Source organism: Equus przewalskii, chromosome 13 (genome assembly GCF_037783145.1).
Source record: "Equus przewalskii isolate Varuska chromosome 13, EquPr2, whole genome shotgun sequence".
In the NCBI taxonomy this organism is placed as follows: Eukaryota; Metazoa; Chordata; class Mammalia; order Perissodactyla; family Equidae; genus Equus; species Equus przewalskii.
In genome coordinates this window covers 16,888,413-16,915,753 of record NC_091843.1, presented here as the reverse complement: position 1 = coordinate 16,915,753, position 27,341 = coordinate 16,888,413, and the positions used below count along the sequence as shown (strand labels likewise).

The following is a 27,341-nucleotide window of genomic DNA, read 5'->3' as shown; positions in this document are numbered from 1 at the left end:
AATTTTATATTTTAGATCTGATGTTAACTAATTGTGTGGCCATGGGGATATAATTTTAATTCTCTGAGTTTCAGTTACAGTTGGATTAGGTGATCTTTGAGATTCCTTCTAGCTCTAAATAGTCTAAGATATAGACTTTCTCTTTTCCTATTAATATATCTTTTATTTGTTTTAAAGTGATAGTGGCTTAAAGGAATTATTTTAGAACTAGGAACAAAGAGAGTCTATTTATATTCTAATCTTTATTTATCAGTGTCTTTTCTTCATAAGAGCAATGGCCAAACTATATAGAAGAGTGATGAGGGTTTGAGGGAAATGTTTATGTCGCTAGAATTTTCTTTGCTTCTCTACAAAAGATGAGCTACACATAAGTGTGGTGAATTTGATGTTGGGGTAGGTTACAGATTGTCCGCCAAATTACTAGTTTATTTTCTGAGGAAGATGGGCCCTAAGCTAATATCTATTGCCAATTTTCCTCTTTTTGCTTGAGGAAGATTGTCTCTGAGCCAACATGTGTGACAATCTTCCCCGATTTTGTATGTGTGATGATGCCACAGCATGGCTTGATGAGCTGTATGTAGGTCTGCACCCAGGATCTGAACTCATGTACCTTGGCCGCCGAAGCGGAGTGCATGAACTTAGCCACTATGCCACCAGGCCAGCTCTCAATTTCCACATGATTTTAACACCACATTCCAATTAGGCTACAATTCCATTAACGCCAACATGAAATCCTCCTTGAGAAATCTCCCCTGATCAGCTGCTCAAGAAGTTGTTGCCTCAATGTTAGAAGAACAACAACGCTTGGCAAACAACATAACTCTCTAAAATTAAAGATTTGTTCTCCTTCTCATTCTTTGCAAATCATAAAATCAGTTCTTCCACAGCAAGGATTGGTTAACTCTGAAATGTATGCAGGAACTCAAGCAGAAGAGTAGAGAGAGAAAATCTAATTAAATCCTTAATACAGAAAACCATAGTTGAATTACAATCCATAGATTGGTTATTTAAATGACAGTATTAGTGAAAATAAAAAAACCCTCAGGTAAATTGAGAGAGCTAGCTCCTGGTGCATGTTCTATGGGGTGAGCAGTGACCTTTGGCAAGCTTCTATGCTCCTCAGAGCTCCTCTTTCTTGCCTGTAAAATGAAGAAACTGGCCTGATCTCTAAATTTCCCTTCAGCTCTGACACTGTAGGATCAAATCCAAATTCTAATTCAGCAATGAAAGCACTGAAAACTCCCTGTGTAATGAAGCCAGAGATAGCGTGGGTTTTGGTGAGCAGATCATTACACCATTGTTCTTGATGCTGATTAGACACGGAATACCATCTGTGAAAATAAAGCAAGTGCCAACTCAAAAAAAAGGATTTGGAGGGTCTCTGATCATCTCCGATGTCAATCCTGCAGTAGCAGAAGCCAGATATGAGGCAGATACTTACATACCTTGGCTCACGTGATCCTTCTCGCAGAGCAGTTGCTCCCAGAAGCCCATTTTGCTCGAAAACACAATTCTCATCTTCTCTGTGGACAAAGAATGCTGGGCATCAACACCCCGATCTAGACTGTCCTTTATAAAATGAAACAGACAGAACACTCCACATGGCAAACAGATTGATGCTAGAATTCATTCTTTAACATATAAATTGAAAACCAAGACATTCTTGAGATCTGAATCAAAATACAATCCGAAAATGGATGTGGTTGCATGCTTTTCCCAAGTCTTCATATTTTTTCCTTTGTTACACAATCAAGTCACAACAAGGGCTTTTTGGTGAACAGAAGGAGGTGATTGTGCCTACCGTGGAGTAGAGGAGGGCCAGCTGTCATCTCACCAGCCCTGAGGGGACTCTTGAGTCTGCAGAGGATCACACTTAGAGTACAAGGCGTGCTGCCCTCCAGTTGAGAGGTTTCTTATCGCGGCTGCACTGTGGCCTGCTCATGCTGTATGTCTGTAACCGAGCCTTGTCGGGGAAGGAAGACGATAGACTGTTCTGCTCTTGTGTCTTTGACCCAAAGTGGGCATTACAGTGCAAAAGAAGGGTCCTGTCAGGTATACAGCTATAGAATCTTTAGGTTTAGAACCAAAGGAGGAAGGAATGGGACTGAGCTTTTGATTTCCTGATAGGTGGAAAAAAAAGAAGATATTTATTGTAAGATGAACTTCTCTGATATATAACTAGATTTTCAAGGTCATAAGACATTCTGAGCTATGGGAAAACATTAGGAAAAGGAAAAAAATAATGGCAATAGTATTCAAGAACACTTATCAAGCACTTGCTATGTCTCAATCCCTATTGTAAATACTCTACAGGAATCATTCTACTTAATCCTCCTCACAACTCTATGATGTAAGATGACTATATCCCTGTTTTTCCATGTGGGAAAACCAAGACCAGAGTGGTTAAATAAACTACCGAAGGTTATACAGCGAATGAATATCAAACTAAGAAATAGCTACTTTTTATTTTTTTGTTCAATGTTTCATTCCTTTATTTTTTATAAATTTTGGAACTCCCATTGGTTAAATCTGGACATATACTTCAAATATGCATATTTAAATCACATTACTACTAGTAATTTTTAAATATTAAAATCATAGTTAACATTTGTCATAAGGTTTCCACAGATTTATTATCTAATTCAATTAGTTATGCCTTATAAAGAAGACAAAAAGAGAACCAGAAAGGAGAAGGGGTTTACCCAAGATCACACAAGATCTTAGCCAGGCAGGAGTTAGAACCCAGATCTGCTGACTTTGAGTCCCGTGCTTTTCCCACCAAAAGATAAAAGTTCCTTATTCAGAGAAACTGACCTTTTTTTAGAACTAACTCTATGTAGTATGATATAATTTATGGAGTTTTTTTTTATATTAGTAATGATTTTTGACAAATGTCTCAAAAGTTACCTTGAATATCATAAAATGCAAAGCTTTCTAAGAGAATTCCAGCAGGGGGGGAAAGAACTTTAAAATCGAAGGCTTTGGCATAGAGCAAAGAGCAAGTGAGGTCAAGTTTCGAAGCCTCTAATTTTGCAGAGTATCCCCAGGAGTGATCTGACATCTTGGGGAACATTTTGTGATTTGACCTTTTGCAACCACTGCCTGCAGTTGCCTGAATTTGAACGTTCTTTTTCCAGCTGCTTTCAAAGCCATTGTAGAAAGCTTGGTATTCTGATAACATTAGGTTTCTCAACCTCTGTGGGGTCTTTTCTTTAAGAAAATGTCAGTGCCTGGATTAGATTAATCAGGTCTGGCTTCAAATGCAATGTTATGCCAGGCCCATTGAAAGAGCGAAAACAAGAAGAAAATAAAGTGTTCCTACTAACATGCTTATTTCTCTAGGAGATATTTCTAGGTTTCGAGTTATAATCATTAATGACATTTCTTCCTTTGCCTCCTGATTTTGGAACCATTTGTGAGATACATTCTCAAATTCAACAGATAGGGTTCAGATACCTACCATCTTTATTGCTGGTGGCATTGGTTTGAGGATAAGCTTGTAGTCACATTGGGGATTCTCACTATTTCTCATCCAAGTCTAATCTTTGGTATTAACCAACTCAAAGGAGAGGTGGCTGTGCAAGATCATCATACTTGCTTAGAATAGCTGCCTGGCACCTACTGGATACCTAAAGTAGGCACTATGTGAGAGAAAGCACTAGATTAACCCCTAAAAATTAGCCCATGCCTTGACTCAGGGGAGCTTACCAAATGGATAACAAATATGTAAGAAATCATTATCTCCATCCAGTAAGAAAACACCTATGTGGTCAAGTGTCCCAATTTCACCAATCAGATAATACAAAATGAATACAGCGGGAAGAGGTCAGAGTGGAATTTTTTCTTTTCAGTCCTTCTAAAATGATAGAAAATGCTATTTAACAGATCAGGAAAACAATGAGGGAAGATGGAGGAACGCTGCCTCATAGAGGCGTATGTCCCACAGCAAGTCCTGCTGAATGTTTATACTATAGACTCTAGCAAGAATTCTCTAAAAAACAGGTTCTACAATCATGCACCTTTGGAGAATTTTAGGTTAAAGTAGACATCTTCCATAGTGCAGAGCTGCATCTGTGCTAACGTGCGTTGCAAACCTCGAGTGGAGGAGCGTGCTATGAAGCAAAATCAAATGCTCCCAAAGAAGCCATTATTTTTAGTATATTATCGAATCAACACTCAATGAAACGCATTTTTAGACACCTTACTTTAAGTGTCCCCCCCAACTAATTTCTTCTTCTTCTTTCTTTTTCCTTCTTTTATCTCCCATCTTTTATTTTCCTCTCTTATCTCCTCTTCTTTCTTCTTTTTCCTTCTTTTTTAATATTTTGATTTCTGCTGGCTTTCAAAATTTGGAAGAAATATTAAACAATGGATGAAATAAAATACAAGCTGAGAAAAAGAACAAAAATTATAATGTTAAAGGATAAAAATTATTTGTAGAAATTAAATTTATGAAGAATACTTAAAAAGAATTAAAAAATGCTTATTTTGGAGTCAACAAGGCAGCATCCTTCTAATTATAATTTGAACCCATATTTCACGATTCAAATGCCCCCTAATGGTTCTAAACTACTGCGTTTCTAAGCTTTTTGTACCTGTTAGATTACTAGAATTAATGGAAATTAATGTGAGAGCTTTGGCTTTAGAGTCAAACCTTGGTTAGATGCCTACTCCAATATCCGTGGCTGTAAAGAAATTACCACAAATTCCGGAACCTTTGTATACTAATCAGTGAAATATGTCTAATAATAGTAAAGCATAGTTTTGAATGGCATTTAGAGTGCCTAGTAGAGTCTTTGTCGTATAAGAGGGACTGAAAAATGATGGAAATTATAACAAGAATTGAGCATTGCAATAATCCTATAAGGTTTCTGTCGTGGATGTTATCATCTCTGTTTCACAAGAAAAGAAACTGAGGCCCAGAGTGGCAAGTTAAAATAACTTATTAATATCAACAATTAGTTCTTAGCCATCTTGGGACAAGAACTCAGTGCAATGGATACACTCCTGTTTTTACAAATTTGTGAATGCCAAACAACTTTTCAGGAGAACAGGCTGATGGCTTCATAGTAGATGGAACGAGTGGCTGCTCATGGTTGAAGACTCCGTTTTCCAGAGACAGACCTGTGGACCAGGACTTTCCTGTGGGGAAATCTTGCTCCTTCACAGGTGACAAATAGGATTTCTACTCAATTCCTCTGTGAAGTGGAATCTTGTCCTTTCTATATCAGCATGGCAAAATATAACATACCGACCCCTTCTCTGTGGCCCTGGGATTGACAAATTAATTATAATCTCTAATTCCAAGGAGCATAAAGTCCTTCCTTAGCTAGTACTTATCTATGGTTGACTGGAGGTAAAAGACTGCTCTTTTTCTTAGGATTTCTCAGATTTCCACTGACATCTCTACTAAGCCAGTCAAATTTTCTTATCAAAGTTGACAGAAACAGATATAACTACACTATGGTATGCGTTCCTTAGTGGTTTCTTCTCACCTATCGAAAATATTTCCAGTCAGTGACTTACAGCCATGAGAGCTAAGAATGAAATATGAAGTTATGTTTTTAAATTTCTCCCACATGAGACTTCTCAAAGGGATAGATTAGGAGACTTAGTGGTGTCACAATAATGTGCTATGCAAGAAGTAACCACACATAAAAGACTATTGTGTCACCTTTGACTTAATAAGCCATGTGATATGTAAGCAGTCTGTACTTCAGAGTCCAAGTTGAACAGAAGAGGATATTTAATTTTTGTGACACAAATTTGTGAACTATATTAAAATGATGGTATTAATGGTTTTCGTGGATACATTGATGTTCATATAAAGAAAAAGAAAACTGGCTGCTTTACTCTTATTCCTGAAGGTTGCAGGCAGTCTTTTAACAAAGGCTAAAAACAATATCACTCAACAGGAAGCTTACTTACCAATGTCAGAGAAGCTATTTTGTAAAACAACTGTCTTTAGGAAGTTGCAAGTAGCACCTCCTCCATAGATTGTATCTGAAAGATTACAAAACACTTTGTTACCATTAGCACGTACGGCACAGCCTTAGCAACAGGTATGATTATCCCTGTTTTACTGGGAGAATTTAAAAACTTACCCATGTCTCTGCACCTTATTAATGTCATCAGTAGAACTTGAATCCTGGGACTGGATCCTGTGTATTTTCTGCTACCACAAACTACTCTGCACTTATGTAAAACACGTTTTAGCATCTAGTCAGATGTTGGTAGGAGTTACATTTAATTATGCTGGGAAATTGCATTCCCTTTGGATGGATCAAAGTGGCAAATGCATTCATTTGTGTCTTCAACTTTAGATTTCCAAGCCAGTTGTTTTATTTATGCAAATCCCAAGGTGAATTTACTTGCTGTATTGTTGGAATTTGATGATGGGCTCAAAATAATGAATTGCATTACGAAAGGCCACATGGAGCTAAGAATCTGTCGTAGCTCTTTCAGAGGGTGAGGAAGAGACACTGTTACACTAATGAAGAGGATTTTCCAGTAAAATAGTACAGAGAACTGAGATAGGAGCAAATACCTAGATTCCCTGTCTAGAGAAAACCACTAATCTCTGGAGGTTTTGTGAATATTGAGCTTCCTTCTGTCCAAAGCTATTCTCTGAGAGGAATGCTCTAGTTTGGTGGTTGAGTCAGACCAGCTGGTATTCCATACAAATGTTCACAATAACACTATTAGGTGTTCTAGTAAGGAAGTTGAGACTGAGAGAGTTGAGGAACTTGCCCCAAATCACACAACCTGTTTGTGAGAGCACTAGGATTTTTGAACCCAGCCAGTCTGACACCACAGTCCTTGCAGTGGACATTATTAATGTCCCCTTCTTCCATCACCTTCTCTGAGCTGATGCACTCATCCTTCAGGTGCTGCAAGGGTTGGGTGCTAACAGTCCCCTTCTCTGGAATTGCCTTTGGCCAAAATAGAGCCATTTCCACTAGGAGATGAACATCACCCCACTTCAGCCTACAGAATGCAAATTGCTGCTGCTCTTGCCTCAAGGTGGGACTAACTATGTGGTACAGTTTGTTCCGAACCTCCCGGAAGCTCTTTTCCTTAGGTTGAAGCAAATCCATGCTTGTTTCCGCTGCCTTTTTCTGCTTCCTTCGCTCCTCTTTTCTGACAGCTAACCCCCAAGTCACTCTTGCGAGAATTCTGGACGCCAGCTCTGCTTCAAGGGAAGCTAAGTTGGAGCAGCTCCTGTTCTAAACACAATTTTGTGCTCCCTTTCCTCAGAGAAGTCAGAGGGAGTCTTTAAAAGACAAATTTATCTTGGAAAAAAATTACAAATTACACTTTTCCTTTTTCATTGTTTTTTCCCCAACTGTTATTTTGCTCTTTTTCCTCAACATGTGAACTTAAACAACAGATGAGATAAAAATGGTGACATTTTGAAATGAAAACACACCTATTAGACTTCATGTGGAAGACTACGATGGTTCTGCTTCTGCAGCGAAGCCCCTTTGTTCTCTTCCTTCACTAATTGGATCTGGCTGAGAAGCGCAAATCACCAATCGATTTTTTAATAAGCATAATGTGGCCACTCTGATGTGGCTGATTTCCCTTGCCTTTTTAATTCTTGGCAAGCTGTTAAGATTGCTAACAGCTCACCGTGACCTTATATCTGCATCTCAGGGGATTACATTCAGCAAGGGATCCAGTAAAAATATTTCCAGAGGCAACAATTTCTAAAGTAAAAGTTTAATATTTTAAAAGTCCATGTTGATCTCTGCCTTGGTCTTAAATGCTTTTGGTGTATAGTTCACCCAGGATTTTCTTCATGGTCTGCTGAACTAGAGCATTTATTCATTTAACAAATGATTGCTGAACTCTTTCTTTAAACCAGGCACTGTACCAGGTGCTGAGAATAAAATATTGAACAAAATAGGTACAGCCACTTCCTTTATTGAGTTCATGGACTAATTATAATCTAGAGTGTAATCTAACATTCACGCCAGTCATGCACTATAATTATGATCAGCTCTATGGTAGACATATGATGCTATGAGATCTCACTGAGGACATTTGATCTAATAAGGGCTTCTCTAATGATGGGATAAATTAATTGACATCTGAAGAAAGAATAGAGTTAATTAAGTAAAGATGGGGATACTAAAGTTTGAGCCAAGGGAATTAACATGTGAAAAGATCCTAAGGCAGGAGGTAGGTAGCAGGGGGCATTGAAGAAACTGCAAGAACCCCAATTGGAGCATGAAAAAATACTATTTAAGATGAGACTGGAGACATAGTCAGGGAAAAGGTCATACAAAGTCTTACAGGAAAAGTTAAAGAATTTTAATGTCTCCTGACAAAAATGGGCAATTACAGAAGAGTTTGGAGGTGTGTATATGTATGTGACATGATCAGAGGAGCAGAGTATTCCAGAAGTTGGAGGCAACATTTGGCAAATGAGGACAAAAGAATGAGCAGAACCCCTTGGGAAAGCAGAAAGCAAATCGGATTGGGTGGGCATTAAAGAGGGAGATTATAAATGGTGTGAGATGTGGCTGGGATGATTCAGTGTGGATCAGGGCAAAATAGACTAGAATCATGGGGTAAGTAGTAAGGATTTTATACTGAGAAACTTGAAGAGAATGGCATGAGCAGAAATGCATTCTAGAAAGATTAGTTTAGATCAGCACTGTCCAACTGAGCTCTCTATGAGGAAGCAACTTTTCCATAATTGGTACTTATCACAACAGAGTGGTCACTAACCACATGTAACTATTGAGCGCTTGAAGGCGGCTTAAGCAACTGAGGAAATGAATTTTTAAGTTTTACTTAATTTTCAACTTTACTTAAGATGGCTACTATCTTAGCACAGGCCTAGTCACAGTATGGAGTGTGTGTGCAGGGGAGGGAGGAGTGGAAGGTTGGAATGAGGAAAAGGAGTGGGAGAGGAGTTAGGAATCCCGGAGACATAGGATGCCAGGAAGAATAAAGAGAAAAATCATAGAAGCATGAAATGAAAATATTTAATTTACTTTGTCTAGGGCTTAGAGAACATGAAGTGAATATGAGAGAGAAAGATCTAGGTTAAATTCAGATTATAGACAGCCTTTCATGCCAGGCTAAGGAGTTTGGGCCTTCTTTGCAGAGGAGCATGGATCCCTTTAAAGTTTGTGAAGAGTGGCATTATTTAATCAGAACTTTCAGAAATGTGCTTGCCAGAAACTTCATGTAATCAGACGTGTAAGATAAATTCTCACAGATATGTTTTATTGGATCCCTTGTGCCATGGCGTGATGCCACATTCATGTCTTTCTTCGCCTGAGGATTCCTGGATGGCACGGATCACACTATATGGTTTTCCCTCTCTTGACCTCAAAGGACCTAGTTGCCGGAAGAATGTTGAACATAATTCCAGAATAGTTCATGAGAGCCTGCCTGAGACACCACGGGGAATAGTGGGCAGGCAATGGATGCAGAAGCATTTGGGGGTGCCATACATGGAAGTTAGCAGCTGATTACATTTGAAAATCTTTTCTCCCCCACAATGCTCTAGACTTCTTAAGCTCAGGCACTGGGATTCTGCCCAAGGACTGAGTATTCTACTCATCCTTTTAGGCACATGGCAAAAGCTTGGTGCCAACTGAAAGGCAATATTTAAAACCACTTTTTTCTGAAGTGTTTATTCGAGATCTCTAAGAATGAAATACTTTTTTTTACATACTTCCCGAATGCCTTCCCCAAAGTTTACATCAGTGTATACCCCCGCCCAGAGTGTGCAGCTCTGCTCTTTGTCCACACCTTGTCAGTACTGGAAATTACCAGTTTATTTTTTTCCCCAAGCAGAGAGGTTAAAAGTGAAATACTATTACTTTACTGTGCATTTTACCGATTGCTACTGAAGTTGAGAATCTTTTCGTATATTTAGTATGCATGAATTGTTCATTCATTTTGGTTAACCCAGCTAAAAATTTGGATTTCTTTTCCCAATGATCAATGGGAATTCTTTATGCATCAGTGATACTAGCCTTTGATTTTTTATCTTTTTGGAAATATTTTATTCAAGTGTAGTATTTTTGCCTTTTAAAATTATGTAAAGCATTCTTTATAATAGGAAAGTTCTAAGTTTTACATGGTAAATGTGATTTTTTCTTCCTTTGTGCCTTTTATGTTTTATGTGATGCTGACAAAGACTTTTCCATAGTAAGATTATAAAGATATTCTCCTATGTTTTTTCCTTGAGTACTTATAGTCATGCTTAAGCTTGGATCTTCAGTCCATCTTAAATTTATTTTTGTGTGTTAGGTGAGGTACAGATCTAATTTTAGAAAATAATTTCCCCAGAAGAAAATGCAGCCAATCAACTCCTGCCTGCTGATAGTCAAAGTCAACCTCATGGAATTATGCCCGAGATTCAAGGGTTTAATGAGGGGTGATAAATGTGGATTTAATACATTGTCTCATTATTTCTCTCTGTCTGCCTGAGTTGTAGTCAGAGAGAAAATAATCTTGTTCCCATTTAACCCATTTAATTTACAATCACTTTGAGATTCCATAGGTCATAGTCTCCACATTTCCTAATATAGTGTTCTATGCATAGCAATGATTAAAAATATTTGTTGGGGCTGGCCCCACAGCCTCGTGGTTAAGTTCAGTGCACTCTGCTTCAGCAGCCTGGGTTTGCAGGTTTGGATCCCAGGCGCAGACCTACACTATTCATCAGCCATTCTGTAGCAGTGGCCCACATACAAAATAGAGGAAGATTGGCAGATGTTAGCTCAGGACTAATCTTCCCCTGGCTAAAAAAGAGGAAGACTGGCAATGGATGTTAGCTCAGGGCAAATCTTCCTCACCCCCACCCCCCACCAAAAACAAATTGTTGACAAATAAAGAAGAGATTAGAGAAAGGAATGTAAAGAAAAGTATAATACTAACCAAGCCTTCAAAGTTAACCTAGTAGAATAATATATACTCTATTCAACTAGATTGAAGTGGACGGAGTAAGAATCATGAGAGAGGAACAAAGTGAAGTCTTAGTATTTTCACCATCCCAGCAAAGTGTTTAGGATGTTTAGAGATAATATATACAAACCATTCAGTGCTGGCACATAGTAGGGCCTCATTACTGGTAACTAGAACATAATTATTTTTATCATTTCAGGTGTTCAACAGAGAGACACACTTCTCTACCATGGAATCATTAAGTTTTTAAGAGGAGAGAATTTCATGCATGAAATAAGAGTCTAAATGCCCTAATAAATGTTGAATTTTAAAGCTTTCATATGGTTAACAACACAGCTAAAAAATAATAGTTGGAATTCACTGTTCTTTAATGTTGATGTTCTTTTCCTAAAACTAGACATAAGATTACAAAAAATAAAGAATGGACATTAACAGGGGTTATTCAAATTATATGTCTCCTCTGTCATAGCTTGTGTCTATTGCATTCTAAATTAGGACAAAAGCAGGGACCAAACTAATTTATAAAATGCTATGACTTTAAATATCATGTTAGGAAAAAGTCAGTAGACAGAATAAATCTGAAGTGGCTGAAATAACCCCCTTTGCCTTGGTTGGCATTTAAACCTTTGGGCCTGGGATTCACTGATGCGGCCCTTTAAGGGGATTTGAATCTATAGGCTCCTCAGCCCAAGAGTTTTTAAAAATACAAAAAGCGATGTGGCCTTAGAGATAAGACAAGCATCAGACTGTCACTGTGAAGCTGCTTTGCTATTAAATGGCCTGTTCCCAAGTTTAAATCAGTAATCTACCGGTAGAAAAGCTTTGAATTTGCTGGCAAAGATGAAAGATGCTCAGAAGCTATTACCTTAAAATACAAATTGATAGATAAATCGGCTGTGGAAGTTTAGATTCTGACCTAAAGGGAAGTGGAGAATTGAATTGAGATAATTATCTTCTTAACCTCAGGCAAAATTAAAGTTCACCTTTAAAAGAGTCAGATCGTTAATGCCGAAGTATAGATTCTAATTCACTTACATGATAAGGAGTAAAAAGAAGTTACTAAAATTGTCTAGATTTATTTAAAATATTATAATTTGTAAAGTTTCACTTAAACATGTGTTTAAAATATGCAGAAAACTCTCAAGGACTTGGAAAATAGGGAGGAAAAAGTGTCCCTGAATATTATTTTAGAGGAAAACCTCTCTGTTTCTCCTAGCTTGCATTTGCCTCTGGTATTCAAATCAAGGAAACAGGAAAAAAAAAAAAAGATAGACATTAATAGGGATCATCTCAAATTAAATGTCTTTACTTCTCATTCATTGCCTGTATGTATTATATTCTAAATTAGAACAAAAGCAGAGACCAAACTAATTTAGAAAATGCTTTGGCTTTAAATAGCTTAAGTCCAGATAAATCAACACAGAAGAATCATAATCCCAGGGAACGAATCAAAATCTAGTTATCATCAATAAGAAATTCATAGCTTCAAGTTTTGAGGGATAATTGCTAAATAATTTGCTATGTGTTGATCTCCGAGAGGGAACTGATGTTACAGTGGAAGCTTATTTCCCAGTTAGTGTCTGCGTCACTATCACTGCCTTAACCAGACCTGACTCAGACAAGAAACAGTACATCAATCCACCAAAGGACAGTATTGGCAGGTAGTCTTAACCCCAGTGAGGAAACACTGCAGGGTTAGGGGAGAGTTTTTATTTCCTCGAACAGGAGCCCACGAAGGGTTTTGTGTCCCAGTAGCTTGGGAGGGTGCGGAGTTAAAGCTTCAGAGTGGGCAGGAAGAACTGGACTGAATAGGAATAACCCACCCTAATAAGTCAACTTTCTCTGCACGAGGCTTCTAAAGTACCTTATTTTCAAATCAGATCTAAATCAGCCAAGTAAGTAGAGAAACGCAGGCACAAAACCAAATTATTAAACTAAAACTCATGATTCAGATTTCATTCTCCATGCATTTTAGGATGAATTATAATTTAGTAAAGAAAGAAGAAGCAACATTTGGAAAGTGGTCTCATGTGTTCACCTCTCATTGCAAGAGCAGATAAAGTCTTTGAAACAGATGTTCTCTAAGAACATACAGAAAACATAAAAATATAGTAACTAGGATATGTCTCCAAGGTATCTTTTCTAAAATCAAAAATTAAAATTCTCTAAAATTTTACTTGGAATTATACAAAATGAAGGACACGAAATTTTAAAAGCAAAGCATGCATCATGATTGTAAAAAATCGGAGACTTCACATTGTGTCACATTAAATTGTTCTCATGTATAGCTATGTGGTTATTCTTTGATTCTTTTATTACTCTACTCTCTGGATTATTCACACAAACTCCTTTTTTGTTTGTTTGTTTGTTGCTGAGAAAGATTCACCCTGGGGTAGCATCTGGGCCAGTCTTCCTCTATTTTGTATATGAGTTGCTGCCACAGCATAGCGGTGGACGAGTGGCATAGTTCCACATCCAGGAACTGAACCCAGGCCACTGAAGTAAAGTGTCCTGAACTTAACCACTAGGCCATGGGATCGGCCCCACAAGCTCCCTTTTTTAACCAAATATTCCAGAATACAGCTTCTTGGTTTTTTTTGGAGGAAGATTAGCCCTGAGCTAACATCTGCATCCAATCCTCCTCTTTTTGCTGATGAAGACTGGCTCTGAGCTAACATCCGTGCCCAACTTCCTCTACTTTATATGTGGGATGCCTGCCACAGCATAGCTTGCCAAGCGGTGCCATGTCCGCACCCGGGATCCAAATCGGCAAACCCTGAGCTGCCAAAGCAGAAGGTGCGCACTCACCCACTGTGCGACCAGGCTGGCCCCAGCTTCTTGATTTTTCGTTTTTTTCTTTATGTTTAAATTTATAAATGTTTTCATTCATTTGATCATTTATTGAACAAATGTTAATGAATGCCTATTTGGAATCAAGTAGGATGCTAAGTACTGTAGTGCAATGATGGCTTAGAATAGACACAGTTTGTGGACCCATGCAGATAAGAAATTACTAATTGAAGTAACTGCTATGAAGGAAAACCATATGATTCAATGAAAACATGAGAAAAATATCTCAGCACAGGATTTTTGTTATAAACTGAGTAAAATAGTCATTTATTAGTGTCAACACCAGGATATTCCTCTCTAGTTTGTATGAAGAAAGGTCCTGAAAACAAGAGGAAATTGCTACAAACCTTAGGATTCATTGCAGGCAACAGAGGCACAGTGTAGAAACACTATTCCTCTCCCTTCCCACCAAACAAGAGAAATTTATATGGTGTGTTAAGTAGGCAGAGAAGGAACCATCAAAAATAACCCAAGATAAGAAAATCTGATCAATATGCTCACAAATGTTTCCTTCTATCTAGTAGTCACATTGCTTCTAAAAGGATCAGAATTCCGTTTAGTTTGGATTTTGCCTTTTTATTTTGGTTTCTAACTCAGGTGGGTAGAAGATAGTTTTCAACATATCCCTTGTACAGAGCTCTCAATTTAAACATGTGAACATGAGAGTTGAATATACGTTTGTGTGCAAATGCCTTACCGTTTTTGCTAAGGCGCTGTGTGGCGCTATCTTTGTTCTATGGCAGGAGATTACGTGGTCATGACTGTCTACTTTGACCTGAGCAGAAGAATGGGCTACTTCACCATCCAGACCTACATCCCCTGCACACTCATCGTCGTCCTCTCCTGGGTGTCTTTCTGGATCAATAAGGATGCTGTTCCAGCCAGGACTTCTTTAGGTGAGACTCATTTCTTGGTGTTGTAGATCCCAAGATAAGTACCCAATATCAGTAATCTTTGCTCCCTTTTCTAAATTGATTTGCACTGAATTTAGTCAGCAATTACATAGAAATGCCATTTGTTTCATTTTAGAGAAAACTAGCATATAAAAAAGAAAGACAATGTTTAAAGCTTCCTAATTCTGTTTTCCTTAATTACCTCAATAGGTTTTCTTGAGTAACTTTTCCTGATAAATTTCAGTTAACCAGGATATAAGCAAATTTGTAATTTCAACAGAGTTTTTGGTCTTGGTCTCTGGGCAGCTATATGCTGGAGCTGCTCACACCAGTTCGTGAGAGCTGATTGCCCTTTTCCAGCAATGTGTTCAGTGATATCACATTTGTAGCTTGAAATCAGCCAAAGGGAAAGTATTAACAACATGGAAATAGACACACACTAAAGATGAGGAGTTTCTTCTTCTAGAGTCAATTGTCACACATTTACCAACATACCATTGGCTGTTGATTAATTCTAATGTGCATAATTATCATGATGATATTTGAAGACACACGTACATAGTAATTGGCTCTTTATAAAAGAGCCATTGAAAGGATTATTTTTGGGAAAACACAATTACATGTGAAATTTTGGGAACCCCTCCCCTCCACTTTTAAGATTATTTGCCATTTGCTCCATCTATTGCGTGTGGTGATGTTTGTCTTGGATTTTCACATGTTTTTCCTCACATGAGGAAGAAGGCTTATAGAGATTATAACAAAACCACAAACTCATAAGATCTTTGGAGTCTAGACCCATGAACAAAATTTTCATACTGACATAAAATTCCTTAAAGACTTAGCTAAGTAAGAATAGAGCTACTGAAAGATGACTTATAAAACCACAATCCTGTTTCATCAGCCATGTGAAAACTAGAACCACATCCCTTGCTCACTCTTCAGCTAGAGAGGCAGGATCATGCAATAATAAAGAGCTTGGATTTTGAAATCTAACAAATCTGGATTTCGACCCATATGTATAATATGGTCTTGGACATGCCCTTTAATCTCTATAGATCACAATTTCCTCACATGTAAAATATATATCATTTCCTGTACCTAACTTGTGGGGTTTTATTAGGTTAAATAAGGTATTCCATGCAAAGTGCACAAAACATAATGAGGCCTCAGAAATGTGAGCAGCCGTAGTCATTTTCTGACAAAATGATCTGTACCAGCTTATTAAAACCAAGGGCAGAAGCGATTACTGGGGAAAAAAAGACATCATTTGCATATTTGTCCTCTTCCAAACCTAATTTAGTCTCCCATCTGTTTCGAAATAGTTATTTTGATTTTTTCTGTTATATGTGGTACTTTATAAGTCCTATTCAACAATTATAATATCTTGTCTAAGGCTACATGCTGAATCAAACCCAAAATATGTTGAGCCTATTACTTGTCACTCTGAGTGAATGTGTTGCATTACATGTTATGTCTGTCTCTCATATCAGAATGTAAATGTCTTTTTCACTCCCAGTATAGTCCTGGCATATAGCTGGTACCTCAATGATTATTCAAGTAACGTATGCACTTGTGAATGGATGGAACAAATGCACTGATGCATTCCAATCTACTCATCCCAAAAATATTTTAAAGAAAAGATTTCAAATCAAGCTCTTCTCTTGAAGTTCAGACTCCTACTGGTTAAAATCTCTGTTATGGCCACTCGGGTAGCTCATTTCAATTATTCATTAAATGAATGCTCACTGGCAAAAGACCATGGTGGGAGGGATCAAGGTGAGTGAGCTGAGGAATGAGGAATGAGGGAGAGGCCCCTGAGCAAATAGCAGCTTAGTGTTCCTATATGATCATTGACTACAAGTCAGACATGTTCTATTTGGTTCCCATGCCTTTTCTGCTCTTCACAACTGCATGTAGACATTGCTGTAATAATAATAAAAATTACCACATTTTTCAGAGCTAAGGAAACAGAGATGCTGCAAGGTTAAATGACTTACACAAGGTCACACAACCAGTAGGTGGTGGATCTGCACCTTAGCTAATGAGACCCAGGTTTGCTTTGGGTGTGAGGCCTTGTCGAAGGCCAGTTGTGGCGAAAGGTGGGCAGCTGGGTTGAGCCAGTTTCTCTATTTTAACTTTGCTGTCTCATTTCTCTAGATCAGTATTTCTTAAATTATACAGCACATTTAAATCACTAGGGGGCTTTGTAACGTACAACTGCCTTAGTCCGCCCCCAAGAAACGCTTATTTAATTTGTTGCCAGCATGGCCCGGGGGTTAGGAGACAGAAAAGAAATTTCCCCTGTGATCCTAATGTGCAATCACATTTTAGAAAACTGACCTAGATTTCACTGGGTCCAGTTACCTTTTCCAATATTTACAATCAAGAGTTAAGCCAGGTGACCTTAACCACTTGTAGATTTCAGGCTTATTGCCACAGAACAGTTAGAACCAAGTTGTTTTATGAATGAGATAAGTAGACTCACATGGCTGGGAGACTCTGGCTGCTTTCTGAGCTCAGACCACTAGAGCCTGGGGGAATCCTCATCCTGGAGCTTATAACACTTGAATATAGTTTGGTACAGAGGTGGTAGCTGGTGAGGTTTAATCATAGTGTAATGACAATGGATGAAACAATGAAATTACCGATTAGTACTTCTGACCCAAGTACTCAATTAGTACTCTGACCCAATCTGAGGTGAGGTAGCATGCCTGCAGAGCTTGCTTCATGCCAAGACTGGAGGAATTGGTAAAGGCTATGGATGTTTTGCATCTACTGCAGGTAAGAGAAGTCTAATTTCTTTGCTTAGCAAGACTGGACTTAAAAACCACATCAAGCCATCTTGTTGGTTGGAGAATCAGTTAAAACTTCCACTTGTCCACTCATCATTGTACTCCTCCCTGTAGCTCCAGGCAGAACTTTGTAAATTTTTAGTTTATGCCGTCAAGACAATTCTGACTCCCAGCAACCCTGTGTAGAGCAGAGCAGACCCTGCCTGGTCTTTCTATACCATCCTCTCACCTTTCTGCGCTGTACCAGACAACGCTCCGCTGCTGTTCATAGGGTATTCATGGCCAATTCTTTTCAGAAGTGGGTGGCCAGGTTCTTCCTAGTATGAAAGCTCTGCTGAAATCTGTCTACCATGGGTGACCCTGCTGGTGTTTGAAATACTGATAGCATGGCTTTTAGCAGCACAGCAATATGCAGCTACCACCGTATGACAACCGACAGATGGCTCATGTGGTTCCCTGACTGGGAAATCTTACATTTATCGACACTTTACTAGGAATTGGCACTTTGTGAACATTATTTAATTTAATCTTGAGAAGAACCCTATGAGGTCCTCCCCACACCATCCCCAGTCTCTAGACGAGATACTTAAGCATTCCTAAGTTTCTGTCACGACAACATGGAAGACCCACAAACCCACATCATATCCTGAATTAGGAATCTACTGTAGCTCCCAAGTGTCTGGTGTTTCATGCCACATATTATGTACCTCTTCACAGAGAGGAAATAGAACAATGTGGTTCACGGTAAAGCATTTGAAGTCAGACTTCCTAGGCTTGTATTTCATCTCTATCACTTACTAGCTTGGATAAATTTCTTATTCTTTCTGTGCTTCATTATTTTTTTTCACCTGCAAAAAAAAAAGAATAACAGTGCTTATCTCATTGTGAGGATTTTGTGAGATAATATATAAAGTGCTTGACACAGTCCATGGCTAAAGGAAGAGATCTCTAAAAGTTAGCGACTGTTATGTGAAATTAAAACTCTCTCCCACAAGTCATCAATATGGATTCCTACTTTCAAATGTGGGTTGAGTCTCTTTGACCTTTCATATATTCACTATCCCTTGATTGTTTCATTTACTCATTCAGCAGATAATTATTGAGTCCCAGCACTACACTCGACTGAGAGGTTACTATGGACATCAAGATGGATGTCTTGTCTGTTGTTACAGAGATTATCGACTAGAAAGGGAGATGGATAATTCTGTAATCAGTAACAATAGTGTTGGAAAGGTGCGATAGCTGTAGTTTGTAACTACAGTTCCCTTTATCATCCCTCTCCTCTATTAAAACTTACTCTTTTCTGTGAAGTTATTTCAACCACCACTGATCTTGACAGTTGACTGTCTCCTGGAAATCTCTTGGTCAGCAGTAGTAGAATTGCACAGTCTTAGATGATGGAAATTTCCCCTTTTCCCTCTTCCTCATCACAAATGTAAGTCACAAAGCTGGAGATGGTAAAGGCTCAGGACTCCTGCTTTTGGAGTACAGAAAGATGCATCCAGTCATGATAGGAAATGCTGAATTTAGAATCAGAATGGTAAGAAATGAGTGGGGCTTCAAAGAGTTAGTCCAACAGATGGGAAACTGAGACCTAGACTGTTACGTTGACTTCACTTCCTACTGCTGGAGCTAGAACCTATTCAAATACTGAGTACGTGTTGCCTTTGTTATAAATAACACAGCTTTTACAGAAGGAAAGTCCATGATCCTTCTCTGGTAGATGCATATAGGTTCTCTTAACTTTGTTCCCTGTCATTAAACAACCATTGGGAAGGCTAGTTTGGTGGGCCCTGTTGTACAATGAGACAAAGAAGGGTTTTGAAATCAGACATTTAATTCCTATGTTCAAATCCTCCTGATACTTTACTAACTGTTCAATATGGAGCTGGTCTTTTAGCCTCATTTTCCTCAACTATAAAATCAAAATAAAAATATCTGCCATAAAGATTCAAAGAGAGACCATCCATAAAATCTTTATCACAGTACCTTGCACAACGACGTTTTCAGTAAATATTAGTTATGATGTTACTTCTGAAATACTTATTTTCATCCTATAATAGTCTTTAAAGAATGCATCAATCAGAACATGTCACTCACACACAGCTCACCTCCTCTATTTAACATCTTTAAATGACTTCTCTTTGCGCTTTGAATAAAATGCAAACTTTTTGCCTGCACTGCATGATAGAACTTCTATCTATTTCCTCAGCATCACCTTGATACCCCTGCCCCTCCCCAGATGCCAGGTATACTAAAAATTTAAAAAAGAAGGTTTTCCTTCCTCAGCATCTGCCCTTAATTTATTTACTCTGCCAATAGTTAAAAAGTTGATTTCTTCTAATTTTTTTAAGCTTACCTTAAACCTCACCTCCTCAAAAAAGCCTTCCCTCAACATCCATCTAACTAGGTTCTCATCATCCCTGCTCTTCTCCATGGCACAGACCATAATTTGTAGTTATACTTTTCTTTATTTACTTGATTCATAATGTTCTCTCTCACTAAATTGTGGGGTACATAAGGGCAGAGACCATGTCTATTTTATTTCTCAACATATACGCAGTGCTTGTCACAGTAGCTGATAGATCATAGGCAGGCAATAAATATTTGTGTACGGAGTGAATGAATTCCAATTAAACTCCCTTTCCCATTGCTGAGGTTGCTTATCAGAAGTCACAAAACAAGTTTAGTCTCAGTAGTGACTCACTTACCCAGCTTGCTGACGTGGTCACAAAATTTTTATTGTGCTTCTCTTCAGGTATCACCACTGTCCTGACAATGACTACCCTCAGCACTATTGCCCGGAAGTCCCTCCCCAAGGTCTCCTATGTCACAGCAATGGATCTTTTTGTATCTGTCTGCTTCATCTTTGTCTTCTCTGCTTTGGTGGAGTATGGCACTCTGCATTATTTTGTCAGCAACCGGAAACCAAGCAAGGACAAAGACAAAAAGAAGAAAAACCCTGTATGTATCATTTCCTATTGGGACCACTGAAATTTTTATGCAGAAAGACCACCGGTTTGTTTTGGTTTGGTCTTGCTTAGACTATCTCCAGGTTAAGCCTCAACACTTTGGGCTCCAAGTTGAAAAATCAATGTGTTTGTTTGGCTGGGCCATAGGGATTCATTATGATCATTAGTTACTCGAGAGAGACCTGATTCTAAGGAACACTCTTACTCTCTTCATTTCATGGGGAATATAATCATTTCTGAGAAATGCATGCATTTTTCTAGTTGCTATTATTCCAGGTCTCACTGATTTTCATCTTTCTGCCACTTTGCTATAGTTTTTTAAATTATTGATATTTTAAATTAAAATTTTCATCCAAGGCTTTCTATTAGGAAGCCACAAGATTCTTGAAGTTTCAAGGACCAACTTTTGCAAATAATTTAATGTGTGTGTGTGTTTTTGTGTGTTGCCCCCAGAGGACTTCTATTGGTTTTAAACTAAGTGTCTCTTTTTGTTTTTAAAAGAAATGGCTCATCTATTGTTTGAGCAAGTCACTTAGCCTCCCTGTGTCTTCATTTTTTCATGTATAGAATGAGAATATATTACAAAAAATACATATCTTATGGGGCTGCTGTGAGAAATAAATGTGGTAATGGAAGTAAAAAGTATTTCATGGTACCTTAAACAATAAAAGTCCTTACCATTAATAGTTGATGATGATGGTTAATGTTGATGATTTTTATTGTTACCAACCTGGGTTGATTTTGGCGGTTTGGAAACAGAAAGGATGACTTCACTTTGCCACCAAATTTTAAGTGGAGATAATGAGGCACAACTACAAATGCCTAAAGCAATTGTCTTTTATCACGGATGTTGAAGAGAGCACGTAGATACCCATTTACCCACCTAAACACAGTGTCTGGCTCATAAGACACACCATGACAGTTAAGGTCCATTACTTTTCAAAACAGGGGCAAAGGAATTCACCCTACACTCCTGAATTTATAGCCTTTCCTGGTCTTCTGCTCTAAGGCTCATGAGGGCTATAATAGTGCGTAGCAATCTGACCTAAGGCCTTTGGGGACTGAATTATAATGAGGGACTTTAGCTGAGTCTAGGTTGTACCCTGTTGCATCTCCAGAAAGCCCAGTGAAATTCTACAAATGGCATATGTTTATTTGAATGTAAGAATTTGTAACAGGTAAAGAAAGAAGCAGGGTTATTCTTGATGGTTAATAAAAAAGAAATGCTTATCTTTAATTTCCCAAATACTCACTACGCTTTATGCAGTCCCGTCCTTCCCTGTCTGTTTGCCTGTTTCTGCTTTTGCATTTTCTCTATCCTTATTTTCTTTTCCCTGTTGTATTGTGTTTTGTTTTTCCCCCCTCCTTTACTTTCCATTCCATTCCCCCCCCCCAAAAAGATGGTTCTATTGACACTCAGCATTATTACCTGCCAGCTGTCACAAGGATGTGAGGAATGGCTTTCACACAAGCCTGAAGTATCCTTTGGAAAAAGCCTGTTGGCTCTCTCTAACAGCTGAGTGGATCATCATTGCAGAGTGGATTCTGTTGCAGAAATGGAAACACTTGGATTCTTTAATCCAGGGTCATGAACATTACAGAAGAAGAAAAGAAGGCAGAGGAAAAAGGGGATTAAAGAAAGTGACAAAATGAAATTACCTGAGAATTTCATGCATTTCCCCCTTTTAAGCCAATTAGATGATTTACCAGAACTAGCAAGAGCCCAAGCTCCGAATGAGAAGCTGAAATTTCATTTTCCTATTTAATATGCCTTTTGGTTCATGGTGTCAAGATTCATCTATTAAGGCCTATTTGATGATAATTAGAAAATAAAATCACAGTATTTCTACACAGGGAACCTGGGCAGTAAAAGTTTCCTTACCAGTGAACAACACTGGCTTTTGCAGTTAGACAATTGTGGATTAATTTACTGAAGATTTCACTAGCAATCACCAAATTCCATTGTCCAACTTTAGGCCATGTACTTTATTCCAAGCTCAGAACTGTCCTTCTGTGTTTATAATTTCAGTTCATTTCACTTACTATGTTTTCAAAATGTATTTTTAATTTATCTTATTTTGTCTCTTTTTTCTTTTCTTTTTCTCCCTCTTTTAATTAAAAAAATGCGATTCTCTTTTCTGTCTACAAACCCAAAGCTTCTTCGGATGTTTTCCTTCAAGGTATAATGTTTTTGGAATGGAAATTCACTGCATGCAACTGCTAAATTTAACTATTAACGCTTACATGGTGTTTTATTTTTTTATGAGTAAACATTTAAGCATTCTACTAGAGAAAAAACAGTTAAGATGGAGAAAGTTCTATAGATTTCCAGAGTTGATTCAGCAACCCTACACTAATTCACAGAGGTTTTGACCTTACATGAAGCTATAAACTCTATGAGATGTCATTAGTAAAGAGGGCCTCTTTAAACATCAAAGCCAAAGCTTACCCTCTCTTCTCAGAAGGAAATGTGACCCATTTTCACTGGGTGCACCTACCATATACTATATATACCCTATATTCCCTTAAATTTAATTTTGTAAATCCTAATTCAAAATAGTATTGTTTTTTGATAAATAAATTTAATAATCTCCACTGGTCTGAACTCTACCTGTCAGTTCTATAAAAATAATATTCTCTTTGAAATGTTTTAAGTTAAAATACCCATCCCTTCTTCCCAGGGGATCCAGGGGCCTTTTGGCTCCATCATGCAATATTACAAGGAGATTTCTATTCGCAGTTGAATTCTAATAGCTGATTGAGAGACATAGGATTGGTGTTTACGTTACCCTAAAACTAGCTTCTCCAAATTAATATTAAACGTCATTGAGTTTTATAACAATTTGATAATTGGTCTAGTAGTAAAGATTAGATTAGCATTCAGTTAATTGGTACTGGTTTCTTCCAAAATGCTAAAAAGAGTTTGACAGGTAGTAACATTTTTTTTCTGAATTTTCACTCACATGTAGGTAAACACTGCTAACATTCTGAAGCTTTTAGATGGTGAATGTTAGACAAAGGACTATATTCCTTTAAAACATAAGCCATACCATTGTCGTATAAACTCAGGAAATGTCTATATTTATACATATTTTAACATTTTCTATTGAAAGCTTTTAGTACATTTTCTCAGTGTAATGGAGGTTACTATTTGACTATAGGTAAGCATGACACAAAATTTTGATTTCAAAATTGATGCATTTTTATTTCTCTGTTCTACTCACATGCCACACCATTAAATGCCTTCATGTAACCAATCTCACATCTAATATTTACTACAATAAGATTCCATGTAGTTGTTTGATTTATATCTTTAAACTTTGAGTTCTTTTGGTGTTCAATCTTCTTGCTATAGCTCTTAGCTTGATGGTATTATTTTCAGCTGCACTGCTTAAGCTCAAAATTTGAAATCTGCAAATGTGCTCTCCTTCTGAGTTCAATTTTACCATTGTAGATCACAATGTCATAGCAATTTCCTGAGTACTCATTTTCAGATCCATCATTCACATTGGTGGCATTGTGGAGAAATAGTCTAAGATTTATCAGGAATGTTAACTCTGATCCGTCTCCTTCCCTACCCTTGTCTCAGGCCCCTACCATTGATATCCGACCAAGATCAGCAACCATTCAAATGAACAATGCCACACACCTTCAAGAGAGAGATGAAGAATATGGATATGAATGTCTCGACGGCAAGGACTGTGCCAGTTTTTTCTGCTGTTTTGAAGATTGCCGAACGGGAGCTTGGAGACACGGGAGGATACATATTCGTATTGCCAAAATGGACTCCTATGCGCGGATCTTCTTCCCCACTGCCTTCTGCTTGTTCAATCTGGTTTATTGGGTCTCCTACCTTTATCTGTGAAAAGATATGGCTTTTATTGATATGGGTCTTATTCACTAAACCTCATGGAGAGAAGATGTTCTTTCTAAGTCCACTTAAAAAATCTCCTGTGTGTTTATAATGATCTGAATTTGTTTCTATGTTCTAACCTGGTAAATTGTATTATTGTCATATTGTTTGCGCCCAACTCTCCTTTGATAAGTGTAATTTGAATTATAATGTTTGCTGTGTTTCAAACCTGCAAGGCAAAGTGAATTAGAGCAAGAACATTGAAACTAAACAAGATATTTTCCAGCTGCAGCAATTGAAATAGTGAAAGTCATGGCTATTTACAGTGGTGGTGTGCTTACTCAATTCAAAATGCAATTAGATGCAAAAGGTCCAAAACTGTACCCTATGTTCACCTGGGGTCAAGTTGTGGTATATTTCATCCCAATAGAATGTGTCCCTCATTTGAGAAAAATCACAACTCACTTCAAATATAAGAGCCTAGACTAGAAATCTATTACGCCTTTATCACAAGATAGGAAGAAAATTTCCTCCATATCACATGTACAATGATGTAAATATTTCAGTAACGTAGAATGCTTCAAGTTTAATGCATGCATCTCCTTAGAGCCAAAATAAATGGATTGAAGTTAACATCATAAAGTATTGTCTTTTATTCTGTGTCTTTGGGCTGTAAAAGAATCATGAATGTCATTATAAGGGTTTGGGTTTGGAATTGGAGGGACAAAATTTCACTACCTTCTCCTTCATGCATGAAGATTCAAAAAGCTTATTTTTTTCCTTGTATGGCATATTAAAACACTTTAAGTAAAACATAGACTAGATAATCAACATTTTCCACCTCTAAAGATGCCCAGTTTCATAGAGTATAAAGTAATCATACTTGCTTGTCGCTATTTTTGATTCCTTTTAGGATGATAGGTCATAGCAGAACTTATTCTCCATCTCAAAATCTGCTTCTAGTGATTGTGAGTGCCTTGTGGGCAGAATCCTTGTCATTTCCTCTTTGGGTCCTCAGCACCTTGCATAGTGACTGGCACATGGTGCTCAAAATATAGTGTGAAGTGAATTGGCTTCATATGCTTCTGGTGAATCTCTCCGTGCTGGCCTGGAACCAGTGATTGATCTTTTCACGTAGGCATTGTCAAATGATATTTGATCTTGTAGAAATAAACAGAAGGATCCAAAGAATATTGGCTATTTGTATTCATTATCAAAAATTTATTATAGCCAATGTCCACACTCTTTTTAAAACAACAATTATGTCCTATATTTGTGTACAAAACTGAGTCTCCTAGGGCATAATTAGAGTTTGTGTATTATTTTTCCAGGTTTCAGGATGAGTCAGCCTTGACTCATCCACAATTCCTCTTGAGGACATATGACAGGCATAAGCCGGATTCATACCTGAATAGCATTCAGAATGTAGTATTCTATGCCCTATGGGGAAAAAAATGTACTGATGATTAAATTTTAAAAAATGAAAGAACAAATGAATGACTTACATTCAGTTTGAGCCTAGGATTGTGGCCTCATTCAACTATACTGTAATCACATGGAAGTGGTTGTCTCAGACTTCAAACGAGGTGAATTGAGCTCCATTTACATGTACTTATCCCGAATCCTTATTTTTCTAAAATAGTACCCTTTGTCAGTTCTTCTTGTGATAATCATTACTCTAAGTCAGAATTCAATCATAGCTAATAAAATTTTATAGATAATCTAACAAGGGTAGAAAAGGAGAGCAGCTTCGTTAAACCATGTAAAGTCATTATCAACTCATCTGGATGAATCTTGAAACACATTTAGCTGCCAATTTTACAAACCTTTAATACATCAGTGCTCTAGTATATAACTTCAAACACATGTAAATAGAATTATTTATTTTCTTGTTTTGAATTGTTAACATTAAATGTTAACTCTTTGGGAGAGTTGTTGGCAAATTTTCAACAGTGAGAAACATGTTCTTATTGTCAACTTGCAATGTATTCCATGACAGGGACACTAAAAAAAGCTAGCTTTCCAATGTGTGCATAGTATTGGCAATATGAATATATACTACATATAATCTGATTCTTAACTATCAGCTGCTCCCTGTCTATGTATCTGAAAACCTTTTCACAAAGGGAATTGCCTAATATGTGGACTTTTACAATAAAAATGCTGCATTCTAATCCATGGTGTCGTGTCAGTGGTCTGGTTGGACTTGTTTGTCTTAATATCATGACCCTCTCTTTCCTGTCTCATTCCTCAACACTGCCTTCCCTTTATGTGAGTTTTATTTGTAAAGAGCGTGATCATGTTTTGCATGGTGGTGCTACTCGCTTCAAAAGAACTAAGAGATGCATTTGGGATGTGGAGTGGAGACAGAAGGCAGAAATGTCAGGAAGTAAGTGAAGTTCAAGCCTTCTGGACCTCAAAACTTGTGGTGTGGTTAAGAATATGGACACAGCTGTCAGTCGTAATAGGGATCCCACTCTACCATTTGCCAGTTGTTTGACAATTGTCAATTCATCCTTTATAAGGCTCTATTTTATCCACTATAAACTAGGTATAATAATGCCACCCTATGTAGTGACACTCAATTAATGGTCAAGAGGTCCCTCCCTCCCTTCCAGTGCCTTCCAAGCTCTGCTGCCGTGCTTCTCCCACCTCCATCCATCAGTTTTCCTTAAAAGATCCAGCAGTAGTCACATACGCTCTAATGTGACTCTATATCATGAAATTTTATTTTTGAAGAGTATTTGCTTTGCAAACCTTTTGTAAATCAAAAGTTGAAAATCTGAGTTCATTGTTGAAAAAATTTCACACATTAGCTTAGTTATTTCTAAGGCAAAGAACCCTTCTCTGTACCCCCAAAACTTAAAAACATAGGGAGCCATGCTCCAGAGACAGTGTGATATTTTCTTGAAACCTTTTGAAATTCTCAAAAGAATAATGCAGCGTAATCCTTCACAGTCATCCTAATCTTCTTCTGCCTGTCATTCTCTTGGCCCTTCGTGGCTTCTTACATCCGATTTAAACATCTATCTTTCACCTTCCAGACATG

The 27,341-nt window shown here is 37.7% G+C and overlaps 1 protein-coding gene across 2 annotated transcripts in view; it reads left to right on the top strand.

Annotated features, from left to right (window-relative positions):
* GABRG2 (gamma-aminobutyric acid type A receptor subunit gamma2) overlaps positions 1-26,466 on the top strand; it is a 100,366-nt gene extending 73,900 nt beyond the window's left edge. The window contains exons 7-10 of one of the 2 annotated variants that reach the window (XM_008529360.2): positions 14,526-14,678; positions 20,226-20,431; positions 22,596-22,619; positions 24,029-26,466. In XM_008529360.2, coding sequence (XP_008527582.1) covers positions 14,526-14,678; positions 20,226-20,431; positions 22,596-22,619; positions 24,029-24,304 — 659 coding nt within the window. In that variant the 3' untranslated portion in view covers positions 24,305-26,466. The remainder of the gene's footprint in view (positions 1-14,525; positions 14,679-20,225; positions 20,432-22,595; positions 22,620-24,028) is intronic. The other variant, XM_008529361.2, reaches the window with a different exon arrangement.
* The last annotated feature ends 875 nt before the right edge of the window (positions 26,467-27,341 follow it).